Raw genomic sequence first — 20,644 nt, 5'->3', positions numbered from 1 at the left:
AAAAGCACTGCGCACTTCTAATCACTTTGTTTGAGGAGTATAACATTTTCAAAATCAATTTCAAATGATCATTTAAACAGTGTTGACAACACTTACCGCGAGCGCTGTGGAGTAAGAGTTGAAGATATTCAGACGGAATTCCTTCAGAGCCTTTTTAAACACGACGTCCACCATGGTGTCCTTCTTACTGTCCTCCGTGTCTAAGTCGTTGATCTAAAATATGACACCACAAACATCTTGGCATGAATATGGACTCCCTGTAGCTCTAAAAATACATAAATAATGAAAACACATTGCATTGGGTTCATGTGGAGTTACTCTCCTTGTGAGGACTTTTAGATGTTGACGTACACGTACAGGCCATATAATCATCTTTACCAACATGTATCGAAAGCTGTTTGTTTATACCTTCTTCATGAGGAAGTCGTTCATGCTCCTGTAGTCGTTGGTGCAGGTGATGATCTGCAGCGCGTCGTTCTGCCACTGAGCCTGGTCCATAGCCACGTTGCTGATCTTAACGCTGCGCCGTCGCCTCACCTTGGGAGACGGCGCCTTGTTCTCCTTCAGGTCTCTGACCCCTTGATCCAACATCAGGTCAGGACTGGTGGGTGGCGACATGTTTTCCTGACCAGCTGTGTGCAAGAGAAGGAAGGATTTGTGGGTCAAATGAACTTCAGGTGCATTCAAATTTTTTTTAAAAGAGTCCCATGTAATCACTTTTGGATAACGCACCGTCTCCCAGCAATGGCCCAGTGTCTCCGTAGTCTCCGTCCATGGAATCAGCCCCACAGATCAGCTTCTCTCTGGATGACTTCTTATCCCCGTACTTTGTCTTGCCCCAGAAACGCATCTTACGAACCCTGTTCAAAATTAAAACAAAGTGTTAAACATTCTTTGATGACTGATGGAAAATTGTAGATATCTTTAGCTTATAAGTGACAAAACCATCCATGAAAATGTATATTAAAAGGTAAATTCGGTATTTTTCAACCTGGACCCTATTTCCCCATGTTTTAGTGTCTACCTGATTAATAGGGACAACAATTTCTGAAATAAGTCCAGTATTGAGGGAGAGCGCTGCAGACAGGCTGCAATATGGTGCTACCGGGGTAAGCTGGCCCCGCCATTTACGTCCACTAAAAGTACTTGGTTTTGCCATAACAGACTCTGATTGTTATTATAAGTGTCTGACATTATGGAAAGAGTCTCGCTCAAGGAGAGTTCTCGTTCTGAAATCTGCCGAGGTGACGTGTCGCCAGAAGACAACGGTGGAATAGTGGAAAACATCCTTGGTGGAAACGTGAGAGGCAGCCGGGCAGAGTTTGTTGTGTTGGAGTCCAGAAAGCGTAGCTTAGTAAAATATTTTCAATGTCATGGCTGGATATTTAGATGATTTCATTCATCCATTAGTCACTTAGACCAGGTTGGAAAATACCAAAGTTACCCTTTGAGGCCAAGACATACAGACAAAACCTTTAGGTAAAACTCAGGATGAGGAACAAACCTTCCATCTTGCGAGTTCTTGCGCATGGAGTCCACTTTGACCAAATCTCCTGACGACATGGCTTTCTGCAACTTATTTTGCTCCTCAGAGCCTCTAGGCTGGAACAACATCAGGATGGATAACAAGTTAAAAACAAAACCTAAGAAAATTATAATCTGAGGACAAGTTGAAGCCAGTAGATGGCAGCATCACATTCCTGCAGCTTCACCAACTACAGTTACCAGATCTCTAACTTCTTCTAAGCAGTGATGGAAGTATTCAGATCATTTACTTAAGTAAAAGTAGTAATACCAAAGTGTAAAAATACACTATTACAGGTAAAAGTCCTGCATTAAAAAAAAGTACTCATTATACAGAATGGCCAATTTCAAAATAATATATATAATATTGAGGGCTGTCAATTGATTTAATTGATTCGTCAAGTATTTAATACTCTTATCAACATGGGAGTCGGCAAATATGATTGCTTTATGCAAATGTATGTATATATTTATTATTAGAAATCAATTAACAACACAAAACAATGACAAATATTGTCCAGAAAAGTACATGAGTAAATGTACTTAATTACTTTCCACCACTGCTTCGAGACATTAGTAAAAATGTAAATGTTGTTTATAGTTATGGATGCACCGATACCGGATCGGATATCGGGCCGATACTGACTCAAATAGTTGGATCGAGTATCGGTGACAATGGGGCCGATCTATTCAATCCAATTCTATGTTTTTATACTATATAATATAGACTGGAATTTTACTGCCTGTTTAAGTTTTGACCAATTTGTTGCTGCATTAAAAAGGTTTAAAAAGGGATCGTAATTCCTTTGAATTTTGAAGATTGTTTTTACCAAGTCGCTGGTGTACGATTTATAATTTGAATAATAAAGGATTCAATACATTTATATTTATGTACTTATTGTTACATTTTATTTTACAAAGTCAAGAAATCAATGCTTAAGTCAAGCCTGATGTTGTCTTACACATAAAAGAATGATCCAGTCACTTCCACACAGTGAGGCATACAGCTTATTGATATCGGATGGGTACTCCGTATCGGCCGATACCCAAAGCCCTGGTATCACTATTGGTATTGGGGTTGAAAAAGTCGGATCGGTGCATCCCTATTTATAGTAATCATGATACTACAAAGCAATAACACAACAAATAATACCTTTGAAACAATTATTCTTAAAAGCAAACTGTTATCATAACACAAGGAACAAATCAGTTTTCCCAGGAAAAGAGCAGTTAAAAGACAGGAGGATTTTGTTAAGTGATGAAGAAAGTGAACGATGACCTTTTCCAAGGATTCCCAAGGTCTGACTCGTGACTAGTGCTAAGAGAGGAAATACAACTAAGTTACATGCAAACATTGTTAATTAACCAGGAAGAATAAATCATTGGGAGAAGTCAGGGTTAGAGCTGAAAGAGAAAGAGAAGCCAAATCATGTTAGAGAAGCCACTATGTTAAAGGTTTAGGGAAACCATGTGAAATGCCTTCCACTCTATCGGAGAGTTAGTGAACAGTTTTAGAAAGTTTGTTGAAGCTCAGTTGGAGTCAGTGATCTATGCTCTCTCTACTGAGGGGGTTAGAAATGTCAAAGAAGAGCCACGCTTTAAGAACGTATACTGTTGGCTTGGATGGCGCCTGTTACCATATCGGAGTCACTGAAACAGGACTTTCTTAAGCCCTCCTCCGCGGGGCTCAGTTTGGAGAAGGGTAGACTGTGATGACGGGGGCTGCTGTCGCCTTCATAGTCATCCTCGTCTGAATCGCCCCCAACTGAGAGGATGGGGGCGCGGGTGAGGAAGTCGGAGCGGGTCCGTGCCATTCTGGCTTTCTTTTTTTGGCCCGCTCTGCCCACCTGGAGTTTCATCAGAAGTGATAACAGCATGTTTATAAATTAGCCTTTAATAACCTGCAGAAGAGCTTCAGTGCATTTTGATCTTCATGTAGTTCAGCTGTGTCGTTTTTAGTGTAAGATTGGGAGCTGCCAAGATTCATTAATTCATTCACAAAAACACAAAAAGGCACTCCTGCAAACTTGCAAACACATGCTACATGTCTATCTTCGACAATGGAAGAAGGAGAGGTGGCTTACATCCCGCGTTTTTGCTCCTTTAGATGGCTTGGGGACGGGTGACGATGCTTCTCTGGGAACGGCTGCAGGTGTTTCTTTAGGGACAGCATCACCGTCAAACCTGGTGGACAAAAAGAAGAAAACATACATATTAAACGTTTTTAATGGAAAGGAATTAATTAAATTCATTAAAGGGATAGTTTGGGTGTTTTAAAGTGGGGTTGTATGAGGTACTTATCCATAGTCAGTGTATTGATTAGTTCGGATTCACCAAAGTCACACAAGATTACAAACAAACTAACCGATCGAGGCAGCGGTAGACCAGCAACTCCTGTGTTTTACAAGGTAAAATTGCAGGGTTTTTTTTCAAGTCTGGTGGCTTTGACCACAGCCTAGATGATTACAATGGCTTCAGTTCTCCGTCAGAAAGCTGTCTGACAGCAAGGTAAAGCTATTCTAAATATAGCGTACACTTAAACTGACGTGGATTTTTATAGGTGAGTCTTTCTTTTAAGGGACTAAAATACGTTTTACTGCCGGCCCCGTCCACAGCAGGACATTACTTTGCTCCCGTACAGTAACTCCTGTCTGTTTCTCCAAACTGGAGGCGTGCTGACCGTCATCTACTGCAGGTAATACACTGACTATGGATAAGTACCTCATACAACCCCACTTCAAAACAGCCGAACTATCCCTTTAAACTGCTGAAACAAAGAGGAAACCTGTTACTGTTAATGTAGGTTCTCTGCTCTTTGTCATATAGATAAATAGGCCATAAAGCAGGGGATACTTTAGAGCTTGGCTAGCTTGTGATTGACAGGTTGATACCACGGCGTTGTCTGGTCTGGGAGTTGTCTGTGTTTTCATCTTACAACTTTAACCCTTTCACAGTGTGTTTTCAGTTCATCAAAGTTAACTGTAACATTTTGGTCGCCTGAAAATGTTTTAATCAACGTTTGATTGTACTTAGTTTCACCGTCTCGTGTCACTTCTGGTTGCAAAAAAAACGAGATGGTGACGGCCAAAATGCCGAACTCGAGGCTTCAAAGCGATCACAAACCAATGGGTGACGTCACGGTGACTACATCCACTTCTTATAAACAGTCTATGATTGATATTATTCCTACAAGGATTTGTATTATGTCAAAAAAAAGCTCTAATATATTTTTTATATGTTGCATTGTAAATTTCTATTTCATTTATGATTCTTGACTTCTGCAGTTTTTTATATTTTTTATTTTATCTTACTATGTTTATTGTTGTGCACCAAAATATCAAGACAAATTCCTTGTATGTATGTAAAAACCTACATGCCAATAAACCTGATTGTCATTGAAAAAAACTACATGACAACAAAAACATAAACAAAATGTGAACTTCATGACTCACTTTGTAAATGTGACTTTGTCCTTTGGAGAGAAGAAGATGCTTGGCTTGTCCGTCATACTGACTGTGGTGCCTTGATGACTTGGTGGCTTTTTGGTTGCTGCTCTCGCTCTGGTTCCTCCTCCATCTTTGGACTCCAGAGTGAGTTTGGGGGCCCAGCCCTCGGCAGCGGGCCGGTTCTCTTTGCGTCTCTGTCTGGGAACAGATGCAGGTGGAGGAGGCAGCTGGGGGTGAGGGGCGCTCTCTACACCCGAGGGAGAGTGCACTGATGGGTCAGTGGAGTCTGACCGTGTTCTGCCGTGAGGAGCTACCCCTGCTGTTCTCTCAATCAGTAGAGAGCTGGGTCGAATAGGCTTTACGGAGGTCGCAGCTCCACCAACATCTTGTCCACCCTGTCGACTCTGCTGTATCTTGTGCAGAGCTTCTCCTCTTTGCTTCTCAAACATGTCTCTCTCGTACTGAGCGAAGAACAGCCGCTGCCGCTCCAGCACTTCTTTCTGCTGTCTGATCTGCTCCATCATCTCCTTTTCGTTCTGCTGCCGCTGATTACGCTGCCTCACCTCTTTCTCCTCGTTCAGCCGCACCAGCTTCTCTATGACCGCCTGGTCGGCCTGAGGGACAGAGGTAGGAACCGGGACGGGAGCTGGGGCTGGTTTCTCCCTCGTATGGGCTGCAGAATCTCGAACCTCTACAGGGGGACGGAGGATATCACTCAGCTCTTGGCGTAGTGGCGTTTCTTTCTGCATGCTGATGACCACCACCACAGGTCGCCGCGCTGACTCGCGCCTTTCTTTGAGAGGCTTGGTGACGGTGGTCTTAGAGACGGCTGCCTCTGTGTTTTGTTTGGGCTCTTCGGCAGGACGACGGGAGGCGACTGTGCTACCCTCACTAGCAGGGACGTAAAAGGTAGGGAGGTAGTTCTCGATTTTGGGCGGATGTGCGGGGGCAGAGGGGGCTGCTGGGTGCATTTTGGTCCGGCCCGGGCTGCCTGGATGGGCAACAGCATCAGAAACCCCTGTCCTATGTGGTTCAACTGGCTTCGGGCTTATTGAAACAACCACATTAGGCTCAGGTACTGGAGGTACTGGGGAGCAGAGGTCCTCACTATCTGTCACCTCTTCTACAGCTTTGGGCGGCTCGTCATCCATATGGAGAAGCTCAAAGCTGCCTTTGGAGCTCTGGCTGTCGGGCGTGCCCTGGGGTGAACGAAGAGGCGGGGTCGCGGGGGTCACCAGCTCCAGAGACCAGCGCCGGTCCTCAGACGGGGACGAGGCTCCACCGCTGTTTGCCCGCACCTTGAGGAGGTCCAGGCTGAACTTGGCCTGCTCCAGCTCTCTCATCCGCCGGCTCTCCCTCTTGGCCCGAGTGGTTTTCTGGCTGGGCTCGTCTACAGTTCTGGACCTCTCTCGCACCACCACAGTGGATGTCTGGAACGAGTCCACTGCTTCAGTTTGCGCTTTAGAGGGACTTCCTCTTGTCCTGGCATGTTCTCCTTCCTCTTTAACGGCGCCCTCGTTGCTGCTGAGGCTTTGGAGGCTCCTTTCTCGCTGCTCGTAGGAGCGATCCTCCCACGTGCTGAGGTCCAACCCCATGATGCTCTCAGACGGCTCGTCCTCGTCTTCAGGTGAGAGACTCCCCTGGCCATTCTGTAGCTGAAGCAGCTTCTCCTGCTGCTCCTTCTTCTCCCTCAGTCTCTGATCTCTCAGCTGTTTGAAGCTGTCAATTAAGAAGGCATGGTTAGCTGATGTCAAACTACTTCCTTCTCCTATTATCAAGACACAAATAAACTACCTCCAGTATTCGCCAAAGTTAACAAGTCTCGCTCTCAGCAGCTCAGCTGATTGTAGAGCTGCTTTGGTTTGGATTGCTTGCGTAATGGTATGCTCTTACCAATAAGTACACTGAACAATGACCAAGTACACTGAGCTGTGTGCAAAGATTAATCTGGCTTTCCACCAGCTTCACTTACCCTTAGAAGCTATTTCCAGAGTACTGAGCCTTTATAAAAATGTTAAAATGTTTGCTTTTGCTAAACTAAACGCATCTGTACCAAACAGAGCTGGTGCTTGTGCTCAGGACGAGGTGTTTTACAGTATGGCTTACCTCTGCCTGGCGAGGAAGCCTCTGCTGATTGCCTGTAGGTGTGCCACAGCGCCATAAAGCCGCAAGTAGGCGTCTCTGGCTTGATGACAGCGCCAGGCCGTCTGAAGAACCAGAGCTGCCGTGCAGCGCCGGTAGAGCCACAACCTCCAGGCCCTCTGTAGCACCAGAGCAGCCTCCCTCCACAGCCTGAACCTCTGGCGCTCCCTGTAACCTCGCCAGTTTGTCTGCAGACACAACGCTGCCCCCTCCTGGACGTTAGGGTCGTAATACTCCACCTCCTCCTCCTCCTCTTCCTCCTCGTCTATGGACCGGTACAAACGCCACCATTTCTGTGAAGAGATGATGATAATGATATATTATTTTCATGATACTGTGATGTTTTTTTTCCTTTTAGTCACCATATATCCATGTTCACCGAGTATAACCACTCCATTAGAAGTAGAAGTGTCTTTACTCAAAATGTCATCTCAAAATTCTCATATGGGACCTAAAAACAAATTGAATCCTAACTAGAGTGGACATGTCTGTGAGTGACAAGTTGATTTGAACTGTAATTGAGTTGGACTTTCACATTAAACTTAAAATAATTTCCAGTTTAGGAACTAAAATAAAACATCCTTGATATCAAGGGATACCTTTCGCTCCTTTCATGTCTAATTTAATGCAGCAGCTGAGCTGGGACTGGGCAATACGTGTGAAATCTATACCATGTTACTATCACCAATATCTTTCTGATATTGATTAATATCACAATATATTGCAAATTTAAGCAAAATCATATGTAATATTATGACTGATGCAATGAACTGTGTTTCATAGTTACGTATCACCTTTTCACCTCAATAAATCAAAACTTGAAAAACTAATTTATTTTGTAGTATTTTGAAAACGAAATAAAAATGTGTAAAACACTTAATAGATAAAAAAAATATTAAAAAATGATGATTAACAAATATAAAACGGAGGCATGAACACTAGTGTGTATATGAATTTTTGATGGGGACTTTTGGGGTATTTTATTTTCAGTGTATAAATTTAATGAGAAGTGTACAAAATAATAAATGTAAAAAGAGTAAGGTACACCTTCAGCATAAACTTGCTTTGGTTTGTCACTATTTCAAAAGTAATGAGTTATTATTGTTTTTATCATTTTTGATACGTGTATTTGAGTTAGACGAACTAAACTTAACTGAACTAATTAATTACTAACTAATTAGCTTGGATTCATTTATTTTAATTTATAACATGATGTGATCATATTATGAATTACAATTCCACTGAAAGTCAATAAGCAATAATACAAAGAGAAGCCACAACTCTCAGGAGCACATTCCAAAACAATAAAGAGATTTAAATCAAACAGAAGGAAGAGACTGTAAAGCACTGTACTGTACCTGGATGCAGATCGCCGCTTCTCTCATTCTGACAAACTGCTTCCTCTCCAGCCGGGCTCTGAATCGCCGCTGCAGTGTGACGATGCGTCTGAGAACCTCAGTGTGGAGGACTGCCTGTAGCCGCTGGCGCTCAGCCTCTCGCAGGAACACCTGAGGGGAGGGACCACGATGGGGTCAGTAATGAAGGACGGGGTTGTCTGGCCGCGCACAAAGAAATATACACACACACTCTTTCAAAAAGCTCCACTCACTCACACACACAAACCACAGAGATCTCTGGCTGGACACATGGTCACAAGTATGTCAGGTATGATCCTCTAATTATATAGACAGTATCCCATCATGCCTCATTCTTACCCTTCACCAAATATGGGCCACTGTCTTCATTACATCCTTTTCTCCAGAGGGAGGATGCTTTCAGCTAATATGAGGTTATCCTCAACACGATCCTTTCCCTTTGTCTAGGACTCTATTTATAGTTTCTGTAATTCGACGGTTTAATAAACTAACTGAGTCTGAGTAATTTAAAACCCCCACATTATTTTGAGTGAATCAGTTTTGGTTCTTGGACGGGCATTTTCCAGATTCCTCACTGCCTCAACATACATTATAACATAACATGAAACACATAATAACACACAGTATAATGAACCAAAACATATTTCTTTTCGCCAATGTCACCAAACAAAGACCTAACAGAAGAAAACCACTAAACCACTGTTTTGCTCTACATTTTCATTTTACATCTGGATTATACATTGTGACTTATTAAAGTAAGTATTAAGTAACTTATTGAACCCTGATATTCTTCTTAAGTTCCTGCTGAAGTAGAACTAGTAAAAACATTTTTCCCATATACAGTATACCTTGTATTGTTGTTCAGTCGGTTCCAAAAGTTACCTGAAGCTCAAACTTTGACTGTGTGAAATATTCAAAACTAGACACCAGTTTTTATTTTTTATGTCTGCACCTCTAGATCACATTACATATTAATCAGATATTATATCAGTTTATGCAGAATTAACTGTCACTTTGCTTGGTGGTTTTGGTATTGATGGAAACTTTGGGACCATCAATTATATCTAAACTTCTGAGAGCTGACTGAAGCTCAACTGTGCAACATTCATTTGTAATGAGAAACACAGAAGAGGATGTTTAACAGACAGCGATAATGTGCCATCTTCAAAGCAGATGTCGCATCATGCTTTTTTTACTGTTTTATAATCAGCTGAAGCGGAAAGGAGAAAGGAGAGGGGAGGGGTAAATACCATTGTCTTTCCCACTTGGTACCCGTCTGGTTCCATGTCTAGCTGGTCCAGACTCTGCTGGATGCCCTCTCTGGTGGCCCTGGTGCCTTCTTGGAGCAGCACACTGAAGTGATGGACAAAATCCTATCAAGAGAACAAGGAAAGGTGTTAACGAGAAATATTGCATGTTTATTATCCTACATCATTACACAGCTTTACTGAATACTCAATTTTGATTTGTCCCATTACGGCATTCTACTGGTCTGTTATTTCTTTATGGCAGACCGCTGCTATGGATGCGGTTCTGATTTCTGTACACAACAAGAGGACTATTTTTTTAGCAGTAGCAATAAAATCCTTTTTAAATAAAAAAAACAAAAAACATTTTTAAATCAATATTTTGTGTCAAATTATTGATTTCTTTAATAAGTAGCTGTGCAATAAGTAGCTGTGTAATAAGCGGTAAAATGTACAGCGAGTGGGTCATTATTGCAAAAGACCCCTCCATGAACTGTTCACCTTGTTTGGGGTTTTATTATTTTGCAATAATTACCGACTCCCTTTATATTATCCCATATGTGTCTGTTCTGGGTATTAAAGGTACAGTGTGTAGGATTTGGCGACATCTAGTGGTGTGGTTGCAGATTGCAACCAACTGAGTACCCCGCCGCTCACTCCTCCCTTCCCAAGACTGCGGTTACGTGAGCCGCCGAGTGCAAAACCGTGGTAACGCCGTTCACCTCGCTCAGAGGCCATCCTTACCATAATAACACTACTTTAGGAGCAACAGAAGTCAGACGGCGGTTGACGGTACCACGATTTTGCACTCTGCTGCTCACGTTACTGCAGTTTCACAAGAGAACTACTGCGGCCTTCAGGATAACGTAAAAACATTAAAGGCTCTGTCTAAAGCCATTGTTAGGTTTGTCCGTCCTTTGCTACTGTAGACACAGTAGATCCCCCAAAATGTTACACGGTGTTCCTTTAAGTTGGTGTCATGTGCACACAATTTGTCCAGCAATATGTATTTGTTCTGTTTTTCTAACACTGATTTCATTACCGGATTAATCGGTTGGGGACGTACAACACTGTGGCCCTGAATTAGAGAAATATAAGTCTTGACGAGCAGCATCTCTTGAGCAAAAGAAACCCAAAAAATCTGTGAAGGTCCATGTGGTTTCAGGTAAAAGTCTATATTTGCAGGGGATCAAACATCATGGCATAAATATGCTGAACTCCCACTCTTCAAACTGAGGCCCATTGTCTGAATTCAATAGACTCTGTTGCTGCAGCGGGGTGGATAGGGAAACAGATGCTGTGTTTATACAATTACAAGCATGGGGAGTGCTTCAGAGACCTGAAGACAATGGAGAGGCTCTGTTCTGAGGAGTCCAGTCGTCCACAGTGATACCATGCCCAAGATATTTCTCATTAGTGCTGACCGCAGCACTAAATATGTTTGGGGGGAATGATGAAGATGTCTGATGCTGAAATCATCTGAGTGAGCTCATCGAAATAGTTACAGTTTTATGAGTTTGGCACTGTAGAATTTAAGGTCAGTCCACAAAAATAACTAAATATATATATATAGTGTCATTTTAATATCAGTTCTTAGTTTTAGTGTTAAAGGTACTATATGTAACTTTCAGAAAATCCTTGTGATTAATGTCAGCGGTGGCTGTTAGGTGAACTGCAGTGGCCAAAACAGTGACGTGACATTACAATCATATATCACCGTTACTATCTGTAATGTCCAATCTCCATGATACTAACTAGCTCGCCTTTTGCAAATTACTTCCTCAGTTAATGTTACGAAGCAAAATCGTCCTGAGTACTTTACATAGAAATCAGTCCACAGGCTGTTATAAGCAACCAAGTCGGGAATGGTCTCGTCTTTTAAGTTACATTACATTCTGTTCACACATTGGCAATACAAGCAATTAATACATGTAAATTGTTACGTAGAGTGTTTTTAATGGGATCTATTTTTCAGTAGTGGTGGAAGAAGCACTAGTACAACAATGTAAAAATACAAGTAAAAGTTCTGCATTCAAAATCTTACTTTAGTAAAAGTACAAAAGTAAATCACCTAAATTGACTTTTAAGTATTCAAAGTATTCCCCCCCCACACAACAGCACATTCACTTCAACTTCAACAATCTCCATCTTATTTTGAGTGCTTTCAACTCACTGTTGATTTTCTCTACTGCCTATTATATGTGTATTATATATGTTAATTTGATTTATGTTTTATTACTGGCGCTTGCTGTTTATTTTATGTTTCATTACAGATTTGATGTGATGTAAGGAGACCTCGAGTGCCATGAAAGATGCCATTGAATAAAATGCGTTATCAAAGTAGGGCTGAAACGATATCAGATTTTCGCTAACAGATTATTGTGGCCAAGAGAATTCATGATAACGATATTTTCGCAATATCTGTAGAAAATTAAAAAAAACTGTAAATAATGAAATCATATCTGGGGGCCGTGATGTTACTGCTATTTCCCCCTAAAGACCCCGTCACCCCCTAAAAAAAAGATAAAAACAGGTCTATGTGGGTCTCTTAGGGTTAAGTAAAGTACAAGTACCTAAACATTATGCATAAGTGCAGTACTTAATGAATATACTTAGTTACTTTCCTCCACTGATATTTTCTAGACAAGTTGAAAAACAGTGAAACTGTCCACAGTGGGGTCTGTGTAATACCCTGAGTAACTGGGTCAGTTTCTGGACAGAGTCAGTGCTGTTAAAATGACTGAAATGACTCATTTTGATGCTTTGAGGGCCATAAATGTAATTCTATTATTCTTGATTGTATTTGTGAGGCAGCAGGAGTCTCAGAGAAACAGCTAATAAAACCCTAACTATCTGCACGGCTACAGTAGATTTTAAGCCCATTTTATTTTATGTGATTTGGTGAAGTAACTCCTTAATAAACTACCACAGTGACTTAATCTTTGCCTAAAACCTTGGCGTGACGTGATGACTGGCACAGATGAACATTCAAGACCACAGAATGGAAACTAATGGAAGAGAGAACTGGGAGTGGGAGTGAGCCGCTCCCAAACGTTTTCTGTCCAAAGTCTCACTTCCAATCAGCTTTAAAACCTGATCTGCTGTATTAGTCATACAGTGTTTCTCACAAGGCTGACATCATTCTTACGAGAGCCAGTGTGGTTAAGATGGCTGCCACCTCACGCCCCCCATAATTCCCTCTTGACACAACACACAATGAACCGCGGCTCAAACACCAGCGACATGTTTCCTGGAGATGAATTCATCGCTGGCACCTCGACTCGTGAAAACCGTCATGTCGTTTAAGTTTTGGGTCGTGAGCGTTGAGATTGATGGAGCATCAGTGTTCTGGCTCAGAGGGAACATGTTAATGTGATCTGCTGCTGAACTCCTTTTACCATTTGGCTTATCGAGAGTTTGCTTCATGATGAACATGATACTCATATTATCCTGAGAGTTATAACAGACCAACTTCATCCACTATTCTTTGTCTAGAAATTCTAACATGATTTATAGGGGATTTTACACATAAAGGTCAGTTCACTAGTCATGTTTAGTATTACTCAGCCTGTGAAAACTGTCATATGATGTCTTCTGTGGCTCTGGAAGACTATTTTAAACAAAAATCTGCGTTGCAAATTGAGGAGTTGAATGTAAAATGTGGGCATTTAGCAGACATGGAGGGTCTGATGAGAAGATGCTACAGTATTAGTTTAATTATGGGATGTGGAGAATCCAGTATTATTTTGGAGTTTGACCAAATAAAGTCCAGATATCTTTCCATCGGCTGCTGTGATTTTGCACATTTCTTTCTTTTCACCATTTTACTGTATGTAATTCAGTATGTATTATAATTTACTTATTATGTATCAATACTTTCTCTTATTATGTATCAATACTATCAGTAGTGGATGAAGTATTCAAATACTTAAAGGAGCAGTGTGTAACATCTTCACAGAGTCCGCCACGTTTCTACAGTAGCCCAGAACGGATAAAGCAAACACTAGCTCTAGAGAGAGACATCGCGTTTTCACGTATTTGTGTCGGCCACCGTAGTTCTCCTACACACTTGGCACACAGAAGAAGTTTCATTTGGTTCCATTTTTCAACCTCACCACTACAAAATCCTACACAAGCCACCTTCATCTGAAAGTAGTAATACCGCATTTTAAAAATCCTCCATTAGAAAGTAATTAAGTAAAGTACGGAAGTATTGTCAGCAAAGTAAGTAAGTACAGCAAGTACTTAAAGTATCAAAAGTTAAAGTATTTATAATGCAGTAAGTGCTATTTATTGTATTTATTTACTTTATCACTAATGCATTAAAATGTAACTAGTGTTCTAATGTTGTAGCTGGTCAAAAGCAAGAGGTCATTTCAATTATTCAGATACTGTTGGGAAGTTAATCTTTAACAATGCATCATTTCTATAAATAGATGACATGTTCTGTGTGTAATTTCTTAATCTGCAAATGTATCCAGTAATTATAACTTTCAAATAAATGTACTGGAGTAAAAAGTGCATTATTTCCTTTTTAAATCTAGTAGAATAAAAGTATACAGTAGCATAAAATGGAAGTGCTCAAGTAATGTGCAAGTAATGTATCTCAAAAGTGTAAAATGTATTGTACAAAAGTGCTTGAGTGAATTTGCTTTCATTCTACCACTGACTACTTACTAAGTGACAAACACGCCCAAATTCTTGTGAAATAAACTTCACATGTGTACTGTATTTATTTATCTCTTTCTAATTTACTGCATTAAATATAAAGTCATGTAAGTGACAGTTAAGAAAATCTGGACTAATAATGATTAAATGATTAGATGTGTACAGGGTGTAAATGTGTGTGTGTTACCTTGAAGCTGTACTTGAAGTTGTAGCCTGACTGTCGGATGCGCACGGTCTCCAGCATACCTGTGTAACGCAGCTGCCTCAGCACCAGGTTATCATTAAACCTTAAGGGCAGCTGAGAAAGAGGAAAAAAAGATAATCGATGAGAGGAGAGGAGAAAGTGACAGAAAAGGAAAAGCGACAGAGGTTACAGAGGAGAAGAGAGGGAAATGATAAACAGCTTTAGAAACGCTCAAACTTCAAAAGGAAATGAAAAATGCTTTGAAAACTAAACCCAAACAGTGAACGTGGCTGCAGTCTGGAGAGAGCACACTGTACCTTCTCAGCATTGGAACGGATGCACTTGACAAAATAAGGCTCAGACTGACCCAGAGTCTCCATCAGCTTAGTGAGGGAGGCCTGCAAAAAGAGACACACAAACACACAAGGTCAGATTGAACACAAAGTACAGAATATAAAGGCACATGTGGAGGCACACTGCTGTATGTGCTGTATGTTGTTTGACAGGCAGAAGTCAGGTGGCTCTGTAGCTCAAACTTTTTGCTGCCTGGGATCATAAATACAAGCAATATGTCCACGTAAGCATGTGGTTCTGTAGAAAAAAAGAAAACACGTGTGGTATATTTCCATGTGCAATTCTTGAGTGTGTGTAAACAAATGCACATGTGTGTCAGCAGCATGTGTGTGTGATAATTCAGTGGCAGGAGGAATTCAGTCTCCTCCTCCTCCTCCATGGGAGATTAAAGCAATCAGCGCAGCACAGGATGTGGGAAGTGAAGTCATCCACACACTGGGGCCAGGGCTGCCTGCCAGAGAGACCTCAGCACTCATCTCTACCTCCAACAGCCGGAGCACAGAGTTCACGCTCAAAGACGTCAGCAAGAGAATAATAAGTTTGATTCTGAGCTGGTTTGGGTTAGCAGCTGCGTATGAGAGACAGTTTTGCCCTAAAGAAAACCAAATTATTCTGAATGTTAACGGTAGGTGTCAGTCTCATTTATGTCACTTTTGGGGAAGTCCTTAAAAAGAAAATCAAATGCTGTAATCAAATGCTAAAACAAAGAGCAGAGAACCTACATTTACAGGTTTCCTCTTTGTTTTCAGCAGTTTAAAGGGTAAGTTTGGGTGTTTTGAAGTGGGGTTGTATGAGGTACTTATCCATAGTCAGTGTATTACCTGCAGTAGATGACAGTCGGCACGCCTCCAGTTTGGAGAAACAGATAGGAGTTACTGTACGGGAGCAAAGTAATGTACTGCTTTGACGGGGCCGGCAGCAAAACGTATTTTAGACACCTAAAAGAAAGACTAACCTAAAATAATCAATATCAGTTTAAGTGTACGCTATATTTAGAAAATATTTTCACCACTTTACCTTGCTGTCAGACAGCCCTTTTTGATGGGGAACTGAAGCCGTTTGCTTTGGCGAGAGCATAGATTATCCACCAGACTCCATTGAAAAAAACAGTAATTTTACCTCGCAGAACACAGCGGTTGCTGGACTGCTGCTGCCTCAATCGGTTAGTTTGTTTGTGCTATTGTGTGACTTTGGTGAATTAGAACTAACCAAAGTCACACAATAACAAAAACAAACTAACTGATCAAGGCAGCAGCAGTCCAGCAACCGCTGTGTTATGCAAGATAAAATCACAGTTTTTTTTCAATGGAGTCTGGTTGCTTTGGCAAGAGCATAGATAATCGCCTCAGTTCCCTGTTGGAAATATAGACTGTATAGCTGTCTCATGACAAGGTAAATTGCCAAAAATATTCAAATTATAGTGTACACTTAAACTGATAAAGATTTTTTTAGGTGAGTCTTTCTTTTAGGTGGCTAAAATACGTTTTGCCAGTGTCCCCGTCCACAGCAGTACATTGCTTTGCTCCCGTGTCGGTACTCCTGTCTGCTTCTCCAAGCTAGGGGCGTGCCGACCGTCATCTACTGTAGGTAATACACTGACTACGGATAAGTACCTCATACAACCCCACTTCAAAACACCCAAACCATCCCTTTAAATGGTAGGAATAAGCTCATTCCTACTAAGGGAGCATTAGGGATGAATCTCAAAAGAGTGCGTCAGAGAAAAGGAAAACTTTTCTACTTTCTCACCAAATCAAGTCTTTTTTTATGAGACATTTATTTGTCTTAAATTCCCAGACATGATGTCATACATTTAAGACTTTTGGGTGTGTGTGTGAACTACGTAATAGATTTCACACATATTATGGACAAACACAGGGATGAGACAGTGGAAGGTGAAGGCCGTGGAGCAGCCAGGGAGAGAAACGGAGGGATGTTTCCATCCATAGCCAGTTGTAAAAGGACACTCCTTGTTTTTATCATATCCACAGTTGCAGGGAGATTCCTCGATGCAGCTCCGGCTAATCGTGTTATTTTTACGGTGAGAGCATTGAGCTCTGCAGTATGCTACTGTGTGTGTGTGTGTGTGTGACTGACCTGGAACTGTGCGCTGATACTGGGTGGCTTCTTCTTCTTGTGGAGGTGAAGCAGCGACTTGGTGATGCGGTCGTGAAGCGTGAGGTTGCTCAGGTACTTCAGGGACTTGACGTTCAGTAAATGCTGCAGGTGTGAAGCCAGAGTTAGCTGATAATGTTGATAATGTAACAATACATTAAAATCTATGCCTTTTAATTAAGCTAAATTAAAAATATCCTGGACTGTACCTTTGGAAGCACTGGCTTAGATTTGTAGTTTTTGTTCCTCCTGTTTATGAAAAACGAAAACAGAAAAGTTAGTAAAATCTATTCTGAGCACCGAGCAACAAAATCCCTCTTCTTGTTCTTTAACTCAACAGGTGAGAGGGTGTTTTTTACTGTCAGGTAAAAGGTCAACAAAGCACTTAATTAATTGCAGAAATTCTAGCTGGTCATATTCCTGTCAGTAAAGTGGAACTTTATTCATCCCCGGGGTGGAAATTCTCTGTTCACTTGCTCCCCTCCAGAGGGAGGTCAGAGGTCAGCTGCAGAACAGCACCCCCGGAGCTGGTAGGAATGTAGTGATCACTGAGGGACACGAGGCAGGGCAGATGTTTGCTGACACTAAGTTTGAACTCAAGTCTTTCAGTTTTAAGGATGTATCTCGGCTTCGAGGCCAAACTGCTGACCAACGTAATAAATAACACTAGAAGTAAATGATGATGAAAATAGTTTTGCAATTTACAATCAGGAAGAGAGCACAAACAAAATGAAATATTTAGACAAAAGGTGCTATATGATCTCAAAATCCGTGTTAAAGGGGAGTTTAAAGCATTCTGGTGACTGCGGATGCGTCTTGTTACTGACATGAGGATGTCGTGAGCTCTCTCGAGGAGTTTGCTGCTGGCAGAGTTGACAAAGATGCCGTCTTCGTCTGTGGTGGCGCCGGTGCAGGACAAGCGGCTCTGTCGACCCACACGCCCGTTCCAGCCGAGGCCTGGAGAACTCCTTTGGACAAAACACACACACACAGACCGATTAATATATATAAGAATCCAAACTTCATACATCATGTTTATCTTAGTCTAGGAACATTTACATTACACTAGACACTTTTGAAGCAAACCATACTACATATATATCTTGATAAATATAATAATAGATCTATAGATTATTAAGATATCATTTTATGTTAGTTTTCCTGAATTCATTTCAACAGTCATTCAATCTTGTAGAAGATACACATTTCACATTGATAGGATGTGTTAAATAGCAGAAATAATCACATCTTTAACACACAGTCAACACAGAGCCAACGGCCGATTAGTTCAGACTTCCAGGGCATCTTGGAAAAACAACAATATATGTCTACTTGTGATTGGTTTTACTGTTTTTATGTCACACTTAGAGCTGACACAGGATTCATAATCAGTGTTGGTCACAATCCTACAATATACAGATGTTTTTCCAGCTCTAATACTGTATCTTCACTTTTTTCTATTGTCAGCCTGGTCTTTCAACCACAATTTGATTTGTTCCACCAGAGAAATGACGTTTTAATCATATCCAAGAGCCCCATGTTATTGTTAACACATGGTGTCTCTTTACTAACACATTGTTAACAGAGATTTAGCCACAGTAATGAGACAGTACTTAACAAAGACAAAAACTAATACCAAAAGCTCAGCACTCTGAGGGACAACGTGTGTATAATATAAAAAAGCATCAAACAGTGCATTGTATTTTGTATCTGTAAAGGGGGTATTTTTCCCCAGAAGGAATGTCACCAGCAGGGGCAGTAAGCTTCCATGTTTTTCTCCCTCGGAGAGAGAGGAATTCATCTCACACATGACTTGACACAGTTTACTGAAGCCTCAGAGGTTTTAAACCTCAGAGGCCTCAAGGTGAAACCGAACCACCTGCCCCAGAAGACAAACAAAAACACGGGCGGTCAGGTCCTGGTTGAAACCATTAACCAGTCTGAACTATTTTGGTCCAGAGGAGAGGACGAGAGAGGAGAAAAGGCAACTGAGGTACCAACAATCGCTATTCAGAATGAGATTATAGCTGTGGGATTAATTTATTAATTTGTTCTTACTAACTCATTTACATATCAGTGAATCAGAATCATTGTAGCCCCCATAGCCCCTAAAGCAAAAAGGCACATAATTTCACGACTGAACATTGGCTACATATGCACAATTTCATGGCACTAGAAATCGGTGGAGTAGCCGATCATTAAGTCAATAAAAACAATGAAAATCAAATCTGTTACATTTTCAATATGGACATTCTCATATACTCCATTGGAAGATACGACTGGGGCACTCGGTTTTTATAGCTGAATATTTTAATGATGACATTAATTGGTGAGGATGAAAGTGCGTCAATAACACAAATACATTTGGCTGATGCATTAATGAATGAACAGTTTTAAATATTGTTGTCTATTAAAGCCTTTTTTAATGAATGTGGTTTTAATATGCTACGCATTTTAAAGACAGCCAGGCCTTCATAATTCGTGTGTACACATGGTCTGAGGTAAAAATTTGATTGCAGAGCACGAACAATTGAGGTAAGAAAATATCGATGAATCACAGATTTGTGCGTATAACGTTCGTACGGACAATAAAGCTGAGTTTCAAAATAATAAATAATAACTGCTTAATCTTGCTATAACTTTCTTTTCGGTTAAACCTCAAAATACCGTGTGTTGAATTTGAAATACATCATGGATGCAAATAGAAACCAGGTGTAAAAATACACAACAGAGGTATGACTGGCTTTCACATTAGTGTTTCGCTCTATGGAGGCAACGGAGGAGACCCAGAGGATGTAGTGCACTGCTCCACTATCCTCATCACAGTCTGGGGTCCTTCTCCAGAGTCCCAGAGGAGTCGTACAGATACATATGATTTGTACTACTAGCCTGCAGTACATTACAACATTATAAGTTACGGCAGAAGATCCACAAGGCTTATGGGTTTATACTCTATCTATGCTTAAGTGTTTATTCAGGTGAATGACCAAATCAGAAAATAATGTTTGATGCCACAATGTGTACTAAAGAATAAGCACAAATCTTGAGTTTGCATCTGGCCTACCATATAAAGAAGCTGAGAGAGAATTACATGTACTCCCCAGTTGATCGTCTATCTCAGTAAATGGTGATGGTACAATATGCTCCTTGTGACTGTTTATCTCCATAGTCTCTCTGAGAGTCCCATAAAGCACTGCACTGTCTGCTGCTCCATCCAGCAGTCAAGCACCCTGCAGGGACTTAATATTTATCACTCCCCTCTCCAACGCATAGCTCTGACTTTACATCACGGAGGAAGCAGCTGCGCAGGTTTTAGTGCTGACAGAGAGGGAGGGCAGAAGGTTGCAAATCACATTAAGGGGGGATTTTAACAGCCCCAGACTGAGCTCCCGTGTAACAAAAGCCGTCTTGTACGAGCCGCTCAGTGCCACCGGTCGCTAATCTCACGGTCCACAGCTAATTAGAGGAGGTGGTGGACCGGGGTCTCAGTGGGGCGGTATGAGAGCAACGCTCAGGGTCACAGCACAGTCATCACTCTTTTTTTGCTTTAAAAGGCATTTCTTTATTTTAAGTATGACAGAGCATCTG

The 20,644-nt window shown here is 41.3% G+C and overlaps 1 protein-coding gene across 9 annotated transcripts in view; it reads right to left on the bottom strand.

Annotated features, from left to right (window-relative positions):
- myo9aa (myosin IXAa) overlaps positions 1-20,644 on the bottom strand; it is a 135,995-nt gene that overhangs the window by 11,179 nt on the left and 104,172 nt on the right. For 7 of the 9 annotated variants that reach the window (XM_074621676.1, XM_074621682.1, XM_074621705.1 and 4 more), the window contains 15 exons: positions 17,884-18,024; positions 17,266-17,305; positions 17,039-17,161; positions 14,905-14,985; positions 14,591-14,701; positions 9,739-9,861; positions 8,471-8,620; positions 7,077-7,405; positions 4,977-6,689; positions 3,609-3,708; positions 3,162-3,371; positions 1,505-1,602; positions 733-860; positions 409-632; positions 97-213 (listed from right to left, as the gene is read on the bottom strand). In XM_074621676.1, coding sequence (XP_074477777.1) covers positions 97-213; positions 409-632; positions 733-860; positions 1,505-1,602; positions 3,162-3,371; positions 3,609-3,708; positions 4,977-6,689; positions 7,077-7,405; positions 8,471-8,620; positions 9,739-9,861; positions 14,591-14,701; positions 14,905-14,985; positions 17,039-17,161; positions 17,266-17,305; positions 17,884-18,024 — 3,688 coding nt within the window. The remainder of the gene's footprint in view (positions 1-96; positions 214-408; positions 633-732; positions 861-1,504; positions 1,603-3,161; positions 3,372-3,608; positions 3,709-4,976; positions 6,690-7,076; positions 7,406-8,470; positions 8,621-9,738; positions 9,862-14,590; positions 14,702-14,904; positions 14,986-17,038; positions 17,162-17,265; positions 17,306-17,883; positions 18,025-20,644) is intronic. The other 2 variants (XM_074621726.1, XM_074621737.1) reach the window with 1 other exon arrangement.

Source organism: Sebastes fasciatus, chromosome 2 (assembly GCF_043250625.1).
Source record: "Sebastes fasciatus isolate fSebFas1 chromosome 2, fSebFas1.pri, whole genome shotgun sequence".
Lineage (NCBI taxonomy): Eukaryota > Metazoa > Chordata > Actinopteri > Perciformes > Sebastidae > Sebastes > Sebastes fasciatus.
Note: the sequence above shows the minus strand (reverse complement) of the source record. Positions and strands in the feature narration are given on the sequence as shown.